We start from the raw sequence: 15,363 nt of genomic DNA, 5'->3' as shown, positions 1-15,363 counted from the left end.
AGCCAAGTCTAGGCTCCCAGAGGAGCATCATGCTGGACAGATCCTGAACCAAACATGGAATTTTGTCCTAGTACAATGGGTTCATGTTCGATTTGCTGCACTCAGCTACATATTCTGACAAGAGAGAGGCAGAGAGAGAGAGAGACAGAGAGAGAGAGAGAGAGGGAGAGAGAACATCAGAAAGTAATTGGGTGAGAAGGATGCTGGTTTGGAAGCAAAGCAAGGAATCTGGAATCCAGGTGAGTGGGCTTACCGGGAAAGGCTCCTGCCAGGTTGCTCCCACAATGGACGGCCTTATGATGGCAATGTTTAGGTTCCCACTCTCTTGTTGCACCACCATTTCTCCCAAGGCCTTGGTGTATGTGTAAGTATTGGGCCGATCCCCAATCAGCTTGGGTGTGATCTCATCAATAATAGCATCGTCTAACCACCTGTGGGTAGTCAGAGTACAAAAGAATTCTAGCAACGTGTGTAAGACAATAGACCAAAAAAAGAAAGAGAGAGAAAGAAAGAAAGAAAGAAAAAGAAAAGTTCCCCAAAACAAGACCCTGTGAGACACAATCAAACAACACTTTCCATTTCTTGCTTGAGTTCTAGAATTCAGAACAGTTGCTGGATACCCAAGTTGAGTGGGTATCCAAATCCTGTGCGCTGAATGAGCTCTTTGCTCTGCACTGCTAAGCCCAATCCCATCACTTGAATCCTGCTTCCTCCCACTCAGATCGATAAATTCAGCAGCGATGCAATCTACAGCTTTATTATGTTTGATCTCTAATTATCACCAATTCCTCTCCAACCGGTTCACAAGTACATCCAGGAGCACATTTGTGAGCTCCAGTCACCCCCCAGGAGCATGGCACGTTCTGTATTCACAGAGTTGAGAGGCTCGCATCCAGGGTGCTTCCGTGGCAGCCCCGCTCATTCAGTGTTGTCCAATTAACACCGAGTGCACTGATCTTGCAACCTTCAGCTTTTTGCTTTTAAAATTCTGTTCAATGCCTTAACAAATAAGAGCAACTACATTTGGCAGACTTACGATGTGTTTTAGCAAATCTATGAAATGCATTTTGGAGCTCTATTTGCAGTCTATGGTAATAGCTTGATAATTATTTCCAGAGATTTTGCATGAATTTTGAAGTGCTCTAGTGACTATGAATAGTCTGTCAAGTGGAGTGATTATAGTACGCTGAAGCCACTTTAACAGAGTGATTATTGAATACCTGTACTTACAGAAAGACAAGTATCGTGAATAACTGAGTTACCATGATATCAGCCTAATCTCTTTTTTAAAGATGTCAGAACTATTTTGATAATCCCAAAGTCTATCTGTGCTTCTCAGAGAAAGCAATAAAATCATCAATTAAATATTTAATGTTTCTCTTAATTGGAAGGTCTATTTGGTTAAACATTTGATATAATACAGTTTTAAAAATTAGGCTACCTAAGGGGCGTCTGAGTGGCTCAGCTGGTTAAGCATCCGACTCTTGGTATCGGCTCAGGTTATGATGGGTCGTGAGATGGAGCCCCGCATTGGGCTGAGCTGGTTGGGACTCTCCCTCTCTGCCCCTCCTGCTGTCGCTCTCTCTCAAAATAAGTACACTTAAAAAAAATTAGGCTACCTAAATATGCTAGTGTGATTTTTATAATCCATGTGTTTGGTACATTTATTCCTATCTTAAAGGACTGAGCTCAGTCATACTATTTTGATTATAGGGAAATCTTAGCTGTTACCGCTTTGCTCCCATGACAAATTATTGAGCATTTAAGATGTGCTTATGCCAATACTTCAGAAAAACAACTCTCAATTTTAACACCTCTCATTGGATATTGGAGTGTCTGTAATGTTTTTGGTTTTCCTTGTTTTGCTGCTATTAGTGCTGAGTGTTTGCTAGTTACTCAAATGCCTTTTGATTTAAATTGAATAGGCAAAGGTCGAGAAGTTCCCAGAATAAAAACAACTCCAAATACTTAGAAAACCAGAAGATTTTCCAATTATATAGCCACCTGATGGTTGGGCTAAAGCTTGTGGGATGATGCAGGCACCTCTCCATTTTATGTTAATGTTACCTTTACCTCATCTTATTTGATGGTCAACAGGGGGTTAACTGACCTAAGACCCTTTTGTCTCACCTGCAAACATACAGAGGTTTCAAAAACTGCGTTGGAGGAAATAGAGCCTGATTTCAAGAAGGTTGTAAAGAAAAAAATCTATGAAAAATCAGAACCCGGCCCTGAGCTAGGATTATACGTCACATGGCTGGCACCAGCTGTTGTCACTGATGTTAGTGTGCACGGCAAGGGTAATACTTGGAGGCTTTGGTGAGTTAGCTTATCTGAGAAAGTGCTGGTTGTGTAGGTTTCTAAGAACACAACTGCGGAAGTTGCAGTGCCCTGTAAATGGCCTCCCTCTACTAGTCATAGCTCTACCTGTGTTCCATAATACCATTTTCTATTCTATAGTATCGATCTTTTTACTTGTGAAAAATGGCAATAATTTCATCTGTTCTAAATTCTCGGGATATCATGAGAACGAACAGGAATATTCGCAACTGCACTTAAAGCGATTTGATAAAACAAAAGGAGCCAAGAAACCGAAGACATGTTGATTTTGGGGACAACAACCAAGGAGCATGTGTCTACCGTGGTAATAGTTGGTTTTGAAATACCTTTTCTTGGGCGCCTGGGTGCCTCAGTCAGTTAAGCATCTGACTCTTGATTCCGGCTCAGGTCATGATCTCACGTTCATGAGATGGAGCCTCGTGCCAGACTCTGGACTGACAGTACAGAGCCTGCTTGGGATTCCCTCTTTCTCTCTCTCTCTGCCCCTCCCCTGCTAGTTCTCTCTTTCTCGCTCTCTCAATATAAATAAACCTAAAAAAATAATAAAATAACTTTTCTGTTTAATTTTGAAGTATTTTTTAAATGTTTACTTAGAAGAGAGAGAGCGCGAGACTGTATAAGTGGGGGAGGGGCAGAGAGCTAGGGGTACAGAGGATCTGAAGCAGGCTCTGAGCTGACCGACAGCAGACAGCCCGACGCGGGGCTTGAACTCATGAACTCTGAGATCATGACCTGAGCTGAAGTCAGATGCTTAAACGACTGAGCCACCCAGGCGCCCCAAAATACCTTTTCTAATTTTTTTTTAATGTTTATTTATTTTTCACACAGAGACAGAGCGTGAGTGGGGAAAAGGAAGAGAGGGAGGGAGACACAGAATCTGAAACACGCTCCAGGCTCTGAGCTGTCAGCACAGAGCCCGATGTGGGGCTTGAACCCACAAGCTGTGAGATCATGACCTGAGCCGAAGTCGGACGCCCAACCGACTGAGCCACCCAGGCGCCCCCCAAAATACCTTTTCTAATACAACCAAACAGTCCCTCACTTATCTCATCCAGGCACTTCCTGAGTTCAAAGCGGACACTGATGTAACAAACACACATATATATTGTGTGATACCCTTTTGGGGACATATAATCAGTTCATGCTCTTTTTTTTTTTTTTTTAAATTTTTTTTTTTCAACGTTTATTTATTTTTGGGACAGAGAGAGACAGAGCATGAATGGGGGAGGGGCAGAGAGAGAGGGAGACACAGAATCGGAAACAGGCTCCAGGCTCTGAGCCATCAGCCCAGAGCCTGACGTGGGGCTCGAACTCCCGGACCGCGAGATCGTGACCTGGCTGAAGTCAGACGCTTAACCGACTGCGCCACCCAGGCGCCCCAGTTCATGCTCTTTTTTTACCAAAGTCTGATTTGCTGCTGGTTGTTCTCAATTTGTTTTTAAAATAGTAAATAAGACAGCATGGGAAAAAAAGACACTCTATAAATAAAAGTACATTTCTAAAATTAACCAAATGCTCTTCAGTGTACCTAAGATGTTTTGAACCCATAGGGCCTAGATTCTAAACTTCTACTTAAATTGCTGGGTTGCTTGGCTGGCTCAGTAGGTTGAGCATCCGACTCTTGATTTCAGCTCAGTTCACAACCTCGCAGTTCATGAGTTCAAGCCCTGTCAGGCTCCAGGCTGCTAGTGCACAGCCTGTATGGGATTCTCTTCCTCTCCCTTTCTTTCTGCTCCTCCCCCACTTTCTCTCTCTTTCTCAAATAAACTTAAAAAAACTTTAAAAAATAGATAAACTTCTACTTAATTTTGTTTCTAATGTTTATTTTTGAGAGAGAGACAGAGTGAGAACCGGGCAGGGGCAGAGAGAGAGAGAGAGACACAGAATCGGAAGCAGGCTCCAGGCTCTGAGCTGTCAGCACAGAGCCCCACGCAGGGCTCGGACTCACAAACCGTGAGGTCATGATGAGCCAAAGTTGGACACTTAACCGACTGAACCACCCAGGCGCCCCGATAAACATCTACTTAAATTTGCTTCAAAAGAAGCAAAAGGCTATTGATTCTCAGAAAGCAACATACATACAATTTCCTCTAAATATTACTACCTTTTGCGGGGCTTGAGATTTATTGAAGCTTTCTCCTACTCTCAGTAATTTAACGACTGATGTATTTACCAAGTGAAAGAGCAAGAGGAATGTGCATCTTTCCTCCTAGGTTTCTTACACAACAAGCAGGGCAAGACAATGGTGTAACAGGTGAAGCTGTCTGTTGCCTCCTGGTGACGTTCCTTCTCCCCTCTCATCTGAATTATGTTCTTCCCTTGATCATTGCAACTATCATTCTGTATGCACTTGCTCATGTGTCAGTTTCCCCACTTTCTAAGGAGTCCAAGAGAGCAGGGATTTTGTTTCTTCTCCCTGTATCCAGTCCCCTTCTGCTTCCAGGTACCTTATTCAGTCAATGAGGGCTCTCCCCACATGGCAGTCTCGATTGGCCAGTGTGTGTTCTGCATAGTGTTTGGGGAGCTGAGATGGACGATGATAAGAGAGAACGAGTGAACACAGAAGGAGGTGGGGTTGTAGGGAGATCGTGGGAAGGGAAGAAAGGAGACGGATTTGTAGAGTAGGAAGCAAAATTGGGAGTTAAAAATTCCAGTTGGCAGTGATGAAAAGTGTTGAAGAGCTGAAAGGCTAAATGTCGACCAACTTCAACTTGGCAGAGTTGGCTTCAGAGTAAATGTAAACTTTTTACTGGGGAGACGGGTATTATCTGTGCCTAATGCTCCTGGTGAACTGGCCTCCACATTTCCCGCTAAACGTTTCCTGAGTACCTATTCTGGCCTCCAGTGGTCGGATAATATGAAAAGTATTCATTTTGTTTAGGAAACAGTGTAACCCTGCTCTGGATTGTATTTAAAGCCCGGTAACATTAAAACTACACAGAATTTGCAGGGATTTTTTTTTTTTTTTTTTTTTTTTTTTTGGTCAGCTGCTTAGATGCCATCATAAGGCCATGCAATCCTGACAATAAACCCACAAATATTAAAATTAGTGTTTTCCTTTTCCCTGGAATAAACTTTCTTAGTGTTAACAATGTGTTCTTTGGCACCAAGGCAAAACTACTTTCCGACCTCTGACTTCCCTTCATATTTGTCACAGCTGATTGCTGTCAGTGTCTGATCAAAAAGCACATGGCAGATTAGCTGTGCTTCTAGAGGCCAGGTGACTTCAAGAGTGTGATGTTTAGTAGGTACAAATCTATCTGGAACCTGTCATCAAGTAAAGCATCTAGGAATTGAAAGACAAAGTGAGGAGAGTAGGGGAGCAGAGGTGATTTGATGGCTGGAACATGACTGACCCCATGTCCAATGGAGCTGTTGAATGAAAAAGCACTCCGAGGCATGATTTCCCAAACTTGCCTGCTCACCGCTAAGACTTATGTGGGGCCTCTGACAGAAGTTCAGATCCCTGGGTACCGTCTTACAACCACTAAATCAGTCTTTAGGGGTGACAGTTTGATAATCTTTGTTTTTAACAAGTGGAGGGGTGAGTCTTAGGGTCAGGCAAAGTGGGAAATCGCCAATTTAAAAGAGCACCGCTCCACAAGTTTAAGACTTGAATGATTTGGTATTAGGTTTTGAAAAGGCATTGCTTCTTGGAGTAAAAATTTCAGTAGAATTGAACTTTAAGAGAATTAAATCCCTGGCACCGGAGACAAAAGCCATGACAGATGTGGGTGTCCGGATCTGATGGTTGACCCGACAGGCATGTGCAAGCACATGTGTGAAGCAGTTGCCATGTCCTATTGGTTTTTCTCTCCCCAGATACAGGGGTGTTTTTTTATATCTGTTGCCCCTCTCCAGTCCTAGGATTCCACCCCTCTCCATGGCCAGTGATGGCTCTCCTTGCCTTTGGTGACTGCCCATGTGGACCTATCCCCCTGCCCCCACGACCATATTAATGTGCCTAAAGCCCACTTTCATCAAAGTCTTTTTTGATTAAAACAAAATGGAACAAATAACCAAAGCCACCCCAGTCCACACACACACACACACACACACACACACACACACACACACACGACCCTCCTTCGGTGTATCCCCAGTGCCTACAGAATTAAGTACAATCCTCTACATGGTACTCAAAATCTCAGTATGGCCCCAGACATCTTCCCAGCTTGACCTCTAGCAGCTTCCCTACATGTAACACACGTGCGGCCGAAGTGGACTGACAGCCATATCCCAAACATGCGCCTAGTTTTCCTGCTCCAGTGGCCGTGGCTGGTATGTGTCCTCCTCTTCCAAGTCTGTGTCCTATGCCTGCCTGTGTTTACAGAGCCTTTCTACCTCCGCCAACTCCATCAAACTTAATATGTCCCACTTCCTCTACCACACTCCATATATAATTCTACCCTGTTTTGTCTTGTGTTTTATTATGAGCTCCATGAGAACACGGTCTATATTTTAAGAAAGCACCTTTTAATCTCTTACACTGCCAAATATGTGGGTGTACCGAAAAGACTGCAGCCATGTGACCAGAATCATGTGGCCATGGAGAAAAATGGTGTCTCTGTGACTTATTAGCTGAGAGACTTCTGAAGAGTTACTTAGCCTTTCTGAGCTTTTGTTCCTTTATTAGTACAGCAGTAATGATAATATCAACCCTAGAATATTGTGGTCAGGAACTGAATGTCTGTTAAAGTGTCTTTACTCAAAATAATTGCTCAGTGATGATTCATAGCTGTCCTTCCCTTCTTAATGCATATTTACTAGACTGTTTTAAGTATGCTATATAAAGCAGTAAATATTTGTGGATCCACTTTTCTAGTTCCCGACTCTAGTTATTTCAAGTTGTTATACAGGTGCAAAAATCCTTTTCTTCTGTCTCCCCTACGAGGTGGTAACTTGGCCTGAAAAATATGGAAAGCACCAATTCCAAAGCCCTATCCCATATCCCTCATGTATGCTCTCCCTCTCAAAATAAATAAACTTAAAAAAATTCTACTTAAGCTGTTATTCTGGAAAACTGGAATTTCATTGGCAATCCCTGATCTAGTCGTGCACATGAGTTTCTAAAGGTAAATACCACCAACTTTAAAAAAATTTTTTTTTCAACGTTTATTTAATTTTGGGACAGAGACAGACAGAGCATGAACGGGGGAGGGGCAGAGAGAGAGGGAGACACAGAATCGGAAACAGGCTCCAGGCTCCGAGCCATCAGCCCAGAGCCTGACGCGGGGCTCGAACTCTCGGACCGCGAGATCGTGACCTGGCTGAAGTCGGATGCTTAACCGACTGCGCCACCCAGGCGCCCCAAATACCACCAACTTTAGAAGCTAGAAATATAAAGGCAGGGACATGAGTAAGAATGGTGGCACAATTCCATGACCAAGTGTCTGTAGTAGTTGGGACAAGGGCAGAGGACACCGGCAGGTAGAAGAGAGAGAACAGCCCATTGTTTAATGCTGATTAATGGCCATGTTTGTCATACTAATAAGAAGCATTAACTCCTAATTTCAGTTATTATTCAAATGTGGCTGGGGCGCCTGGGTAGCTCAGTTGGTTAAGCATCCACCTCTTGGTTTCAGCTCAGATCACGATCTCAAGGTCACGAGATACAGCCCCTCGATGTCCTCTGTGCTGAGCGTGGAGCCTGCTTAAGATTCTCCCCATCTCCCTCTGCCCCTCCCCTGCTTGCACACACTTGCACTATCTCTCTCTCAAAATAAAGAAACATTTTTTAAAAAGAAGAAAAAATGGGCTGTCAGAAATAGGGATAAGATATGGGCATACAGGTGTTTTACACACAGGACTTCACATCCCCAAATATAAGCTTGCTATGGAATTCTGCCATCTATTCTCACGTTTGTCTAAATGAGCAAACAAACAAACAAACGTCAGCCAGGACAGTGTGAAAATGGTCATCTCATTCCATCAACAAAATTTCATTTCATTCAGCAAATATTTGAGTCCCTACCAAGAGCTGGCAGTGAAAGCAAGAAGAAACAAGAGACATTCTCTTCCTTTGCAAAACTCACTGCACAAGAGAGAACACAGATAAATAACCAGCTATTTAGAATAACCCTTGTAAGAGCAATGATAAAGATGGACACGGGGGATGACGGCAACTCCAGAGGAGGCCGCCTCAGTGCAATGGCTTCCAGGGGAGAGCTCTGATGTCTGAGTAGGAATTAACCAGGGAAGCAGAGGTGCAAGTAGTTTCCAGAAACAGAACCGTCACGAGCCAAGGCAGAGAGGTATGAGGGAGAGGACAGACTACTTCAGTGTGGCAAGGGAGGGCTGCCGGAGATGATGCTGGAATGTGGTCCTGAATGTAACACTGTGAGTGAATCACGTGCGCTTATGACTTTTCCCTGTTTAAAAAACAAACACACAACAAAAAAACAAACCTTCGTTCCTTAAGTGCATGCAAAATATACTCTGTGGAGACAAAAGTTATTTCATTTTTAGTTCTGTTTGGCTGCCTATTTTTAAAAATAATTATACACCTTGGAGAACATTACATGACAGAGAGACATAAATTTTGTACAAATGTCAATTACAGTTTGATCATAAATCAGGTAGCAATTACCTGCCTTTACCAGGGGATGGATAGTGGGGAAGGATGGAAAGTGCTGAACACCTGAAGATAAATCAACTCCTCTTCTGGGAGATGAGTTTATTCTTGTTTAAAATGTAGGGTTATAGGGGCGCCTGGGTGGCTCAGTCAGTTAAGCGTCCGACTTCGGCTCAGGTCATGATCTCGCGGTCTCTGAGTTCAAGCCCCGCGTCGGGCTCTGTGCTGACTGCTCAGAGCCTGGAGCCTGTTTCAGATCCTGTGTCTCCCTCTCTCTCTGACCCTCCCCCGTTCATGCTCTGTCTCTCTCTGTCTCAAAAATAAATGTTAAAAAAAATTAAAAAAAAAATAAAATCTAGGGGTATAAAGTGTCTGGACACAGCTTGGGAGGGAGGAAGTGCTATGGAGCACCTGGAGGAGCCCCTTTCTGGGGAGGAACTGAATCTCATTCCCCATCTCTTTTCTCTGGCCAACTCCCCGAGACTTTCAGTGCTGCCTCACATCGTGCTGTGATCTGTCAGGGGCCTGGACAGGTCAACAGTGGAGTGGGCCTCTGGAGTCTCAGCAGTCGAGTCTGGAATCAAAGCAGGTCTGCCCCTTTCCTGGGTGCAGCAAATACGTAAGCACCACATTTAACAAGAGACAGCACTGTAGAGGGCAGCTGACTGACAGACAATTCGATTCTGTCCGAAAACACTGGGGGTTTCCACATCTGCTCTCATATACTGACTCTGGGTGTCGGAGCATCTTTTCTCCAGCCATCCCGACAAGCTCTGGACTCAGAAGGTTCCTTTGCACCAGTTAAGCAAATCATCGCTTATTAGTGACTTTAGGTAACCTCCGGGTCCTTTAGATGACTTTCATTCTTCTTTGTCCTGGATATTTTAAAATGACAGGTAAAAATATCTATTCTCAGAGCTGTAGGAGATAAAAATGTTTGCCCTGAAGGGAATGAACTCTTGATTTAGCTAAGCTTCATTTTAAAAAGTATATCTTAAATAGAAATACCAGTATTATATGAAATTAAAATCTGACAAACTTCACTGTGAAATAGTCTATTTTCTCTGATGTATTACTTTTTTTTGCAGGGTTTGTTTTGTTTTTTAAACAAGGTAAACTTGGTAAACTGGACAGAATAATGAAGACACAGAAAACAAAAATGTACTTATTCTGAGACCATGGTCACGTCCTAAGAAGAAAGTGGTTCCTATTAGCAGGCAAGAAGAGACAAATGGTATTTTTCCTTCTCAATAGGACAATAAGGAAAGTGTATCTGGGCCTAATAGACCAAAAGACGGGCAATTTCTGCCAGATCTGGGAGGATTTCTGCTTACCTATTAGTTCTTCTTTATTAACCGATTAACTGCTATTCAACACTCTAGTGCAACTGCTTCATAGAACTCAATTCATCATCACTACAAGATGGGCATTGTTGTTAGCCCCACTTTGCAAATGAAGGAACTAAGGCTCAGAGAGGCCAAGGAACCTACTTAAGGTCACACAGATATAAAGCTGCAGAACCCCTGTAGGTCTGACTTTCTTCTGCACTTTCATACTATCTGCTCTACTTTTCTCTAGTGACCATGCAAGCTCATTAAGAAGTGAGAAACCACCTCTACGGAAAGCATTCCCAAGTGCCTCTTGCAATCCTAAACTACTTAACAAAACTTTTCTATGGGATTTATCTATGCCTGGGCTTCCTCCCCACCCGCCCCCCCCCCCCAACCTCTATACTTTCCCACCCTGGAAATAACAGGAATAGCAGGGACAGGGGAGAGGAAACAAGCATCTTTTCAAAGCATGCAGTTTCAAGGATGACTCACTTTGTTACCTCATTAATGAATGACTACAAAGAAGCAGAGAGAACAGCTATCTGCCCACCTCTTGACCCCCCTCATCTGACCCAACTTACTCCATGGAGTCGATGATTTTTTTTGGCTCCACAGGGCATGGATAGATGACTTCATCGATGTGCTTCAGGTTACAATTTGAAAAGGCTGTAGAGATATGTATGAAGGCTTCAAGCTTTGGCATCTGACTGGCCATAAGCAAGAGCTGCTGGGTGGCAGTGACATTAAGTTGCACGGCATGCCTGCAGAAGGTTAAGCAGAGGGAAGAACAATGAGGCAACCCAGCACCCTGCCTTGCTGGAACTGCATCTACTCCAATAACTTGCATGTCCATCTGACTTTTGTGGCTACACCAAAGGACCGGGAAGATTGGGCGCCTGGGTGGCTCAGTCAGTTAAGCGTCTGACTTTGGCTCAAATCCTGATCTCACGGTTCGTGGGTTTGAGCCCAATGTCAGGCTCTGTGCTAACAGCTCAGAGCCTGGAGCCTGCTTCAGATTCTGAGTCTCCCTCGCTCTCTTCCCCTCCCCCACTCACGCTTTCTCTCGCTCAAAAATAAATAAAACATAAAAAAAAAAAAGGACCATGAAGAAAAGTATGGGTCATGGCTACAGTTACGTGATGCCTGGAATGTGTTATATGTTGATTATGCATTCTGTGCACATAAATCCTATTCAAGGAAGCATTGTGCATAGTGCATGTAGATATCACTTGGTTCTAAATCAGCCGGAAGGGGGGAAAATCATAATCCTATGAATTTGTAAAGGGGCTTCTCAAGCAGCCATTAAAAATATAAAAATACATAAACTGAGCCTTTGACTCAAGAAGCTGGAAAATTCAAATAAATTGTAGGGGTGCAACAGTGGATACAGAATGAGAAAGATACATTTCTCTTGCAAAGGTCTGGGTCAGACATAAAAACTGATGTCAAAATCCTGAATTTTAGCTAACAGAACACAAAGTTCTATACACACAATATGTGGTGACAATGAAATAGTTGATTCTAGAAGTAATATGGCTTATATAATATTAAGAACCCTATTAATCTAACTAAAAAAGAAAAACTAAATGATCCTCTATATGATTTTGAAAAGTTTAAAAATGACATTCAATATCCATTGCCAATTAATTTTTTTAAAAATTCACTAAAACAAGAATAAAATGATTAAAGTATGTCTATTTCACTTTGCTGGCTTGTATCTTGCTTCATGCTGAAAAGTTAGGAACACCCCTTTTAAAGTCAGGGCCAAGAAGGATGCTTACAGTCACTGCTGCTAACTATTGTTCTGAACTTCCACCTTGTAATTAGAGAGGAAAATAAAATTGACTAACAGATACAAAAATTATAAAGAGAGTCACAAAAATTGTGATCAGATTACATAATTGTGTTTCTGGAAAACAAACAAAAAAGCTAAAACAACTATCCTGGGATATGCAATAATTCATTCAGTAAGGTGTCTATTTATAAAGTTATTTAAAAGGAAAAAAACCTGGAGAATATAATGGAAGAAAGGCACACATTCAAAGCTGAACATTTGAAAAATATGTCAAGTGAATAATAAATAAATGGGATATATAAAGAAAATTATAAAACTTCATGGAGGGTCACAAAAATTGAATAAACAATACATTGTTCTTGATAGGAAGAGAAAATGGTTTAAAGATGTTAAGTTTTTCTAAATCATTTGACATATTCAAGGTAATCCTAATCAAAATCCCAACTTTTTAAGAACTTGGGAAAATTATTCTAAGTTTAATCAAGAAGTATAAGCAGATCAGAATAGCAAGGAAAATTCTATAAAAGGTGAATGATGTGTGTATGCTTGTCTAATAATATAAAAATTACAGTAATAAAATACTGTGGTATTGGAAGAGAAAGCCTAATTAATGGAACAAAATAAAGAGCTCAACAATGGAAATTTAGTATATGAGTTCATTTTAAATAAAGAGTAAAAGCAAATCATTTAATAAATGTTGCTTAAGAAGTAGCCATCTGTTAGAATTTTTCTCAAAAGCTACTCTACATTCACACCCACACCACTTTTCTTTTTATAGAATTTTCTTATTTCTCTTTACAGGCAAATAAACTTTAAATGGGTCAAAGACTTAAACATGAATATGAAGCAATAAAAATTCTAGAAGAAATTATGAATAACTGCATAAATAATAAAAATAGTTGAGGGCAAATGATAAACTGTTAAAATGTTTTGGGCCTTATAAAAGACAAAAAATTAGTATGCTAAGACTTCCAAGAAGTCGTAAAATTGACAAGAGAAGAGTGTTTCAATAGAAAAACAGTCAAAGAACATGAATCGGCATTTCATGAAAGAATAAAATGCCAATCAGCATTTCAGCATCTTCAACTTTTCTAATCAAAATACGCAATGGCATTTTCATTGCATTGGCAACATTAAAAATAATTAAAGGATTCTAACACAGTGCTATTCGGGTGTCAGAAATCAGCATTCATGCACACAGGGACAATTACTTCAGTCACGCCTTTTTGGAAAACAATTTATCATTAACTGTTAAACATTAAACATAAACTGTTTATAACCTGGGCATTATCTGGTACATCTCCAACAATTTTACTTCTGGACATTTCCCCAAAGTAAAGCACACAAGGATTTACAAAATGCGAGCACAGAGATGTTCATTGAAGAGTTTTTTATAATAGTGAAAAATTAGAATAATCCAAAAATATCCACTAAAACAGAACTGGTTAAGTATATTATATACACATACAATGGAATGTCATGTAGTCATTTGGAATTACAAAAGAATATTTATTGACAATGAAAGACATCCAAAAGTAGAATTGAGCAAATTGCTAAAACATTATCAGTATGATGCCATTATTTTTTGGCAAAGTTGGACATAAATCTATTTTATTATGGATGTGTAAAGTAAAGTTGGAATGGTTATCTCTGGATTGTGAAATTTTTGGAGAAGTTTTACTCCTTTATATTTTTACTTATTGAGAATATATATATATATATTTACTTGTTTGTTTGTTTGTTTATTTATTTATTTATTTATTTATTTATTTATTTATTTATATTTGTTAACAGAGACCACGAAGGAACTCACACGCACGTGCATGCGCACACATACGTACACATACAAGCTGTGAGACGAAGAATGTACCTCAGAGGATCATCAAAGCGCACAGTGGCCGCACAGTGGAAGATAATGTTCGTGCAGGAGAGAAGCTCCTGCATGTCCTCCTTGCTGATGGCGAAGTCATTCTGATTGAGATCTGCGTAGATCGCTCTGATCTTCTCATGCACATTTGGACAGACTTCTTTGACCTTTTCAAACAGCTAAAACATAAATATAAATCAATATGCAGAGAGCGGCATCACCACATTTCGCTGACTTGTTTCATGGTCACTTCCCAAACCTGCTTTTGTTTGTAATATCACTCAAAGAAGGCATTTACTCAAGAGCCATTTGTTTTACTTCATGCGATTCGGTCAGTATAGTACAATTTCCGCTCCTCTTAATTTGATAAATGTTAAAAAAAAAATCAGTTTTAATTACCAGTAAGGAGTATCTTTTGAACTTTTCCTGCAGGGTGAAGGAAAGGTGAAGTCATCTGTATCCCACCCCATCCTCTTTTCCCCAACAAGGCAGCTTTGTGTTCATACCTTGGTGATTGTTTCCATTTTGGGCTGGGAAATGTGCTTTTCAGCGCAAAATGACCAGCCTTTACCAAGTACCGGCAAAATCACTGGCCTTTACAAAGGAGGTCTTATGGGCACAAGTTCAAAACAACTTGGTTAACTGGCCCAGATGAACAAGATGTCTCAGCAGCACAAACATAATTAGAAAATAACAAATGAAGCAACTTTGTAATGGGTAAAACAAATAAAACTTTTATATAATCTCATTCTAATATCAATGGTAGTTATTGTCTAGTAAGACAATTACGTGAGTCTATGTACTTTTTATGGGATTTTAATTGATTTCTTAATATTCTAATTTATTTATAAAGGGAAAAGGAATGAGTACTGGCAGTTTTAGCTTTTATTACAATTACTCAGATGGAACAGTCTCTCCTTTCCCCTCCACACAGAAGTCCTGAGGTTAAATTGGTATTTCCCATTTTCTCAGCAAACACAATTTTAATAAAATGGTCTTTGCTTCAACTATTCTGTTAAAATGAAATTTTACTGTAGAATTGGTATGGTATGTGAACAGTGAGGAAAAGTAAGGCTGAATGTTTTAAAAGGTTAGGAGCAGAGAAAATTAGTCTGTGGTTTTAATCATAATACAGTAGCAGAGACTGCCCTCTGTTTTTCTTCAATCCAAAAGAATGTTTTCAGGATCATCTTTGATCCTGAGTAGCAGGTTTCTTCTCTCCATTAGAGATCTACCCTAAGCTTTTTAAATTGAATAGTAAGAAGTTAATCTTAGGTAGTCAGAGGAATCATGTCTCATCTGAATCAGGCAAGACCACGTTCAGTTTTCTAGGTGTGCAAGATGGTTTGGCATTGATCTAGCTGCATTTCAGGGACGAGAGGCAAAAAAACAAAAACAAAAACAAAAAAACAAAAAAAAACCTTCCAGGCTGCTCCGCCATCTTGGTCCCTCCTCA

General features: G+C 40.8%; 1 protein-coding gene across 2 annotated transcripts in view; it reads right to left on the bottom strand.

Moving 5' to 3' along the window:
- Window positions 1-15,363, bottom strand: part of FAR2 (fatty acyl-CoA reductase 2) — a 151,348-nt gene that overhangs the window by 15,858 nt on the left and 120,127 nt on the right. For both annotated transcript variants that reach the window (XM_047065341.1, XM_047065342.1), the window contains exons 3-5: window positions 13,911-14,086; window positions 10,827-11,006; window positions 254-431 (exon numbers count right to left, since the gene is read on the bottom strand). In XM_047065341.1, the coding sequence (XP_046921297.1) occupies window positions 254-431; window positions 10,827-11,006; window positions 13,911-14,086 (534 nt within the window). The remainder of the gene's footprint in view (window positions 1-253; window positions 432-10,826; window positions 11,007-13,910; window positions 14,087-15,363) is intronic.

The sequence above is a fragment of the Lynx rufus genome, unplaced genomic scaffold, assembly GCF_022079265.1.
Source record: "Lynx rufus isolate CCGP_SWC_20201006 ecotype Redwood Valley unplaced genomic scaffold, mLynRuf1.p SCAF_7, whole genome shotgun sequence".
Lineage (NCBI taxonomy): Eukaryota > Metazoa > Chordata > Mammalia > Carnivora > Felidae > Lynx > Lynx rufus.
This window is presented reverse-complemented; position numbering and strand designations above follow the sequence as displayed.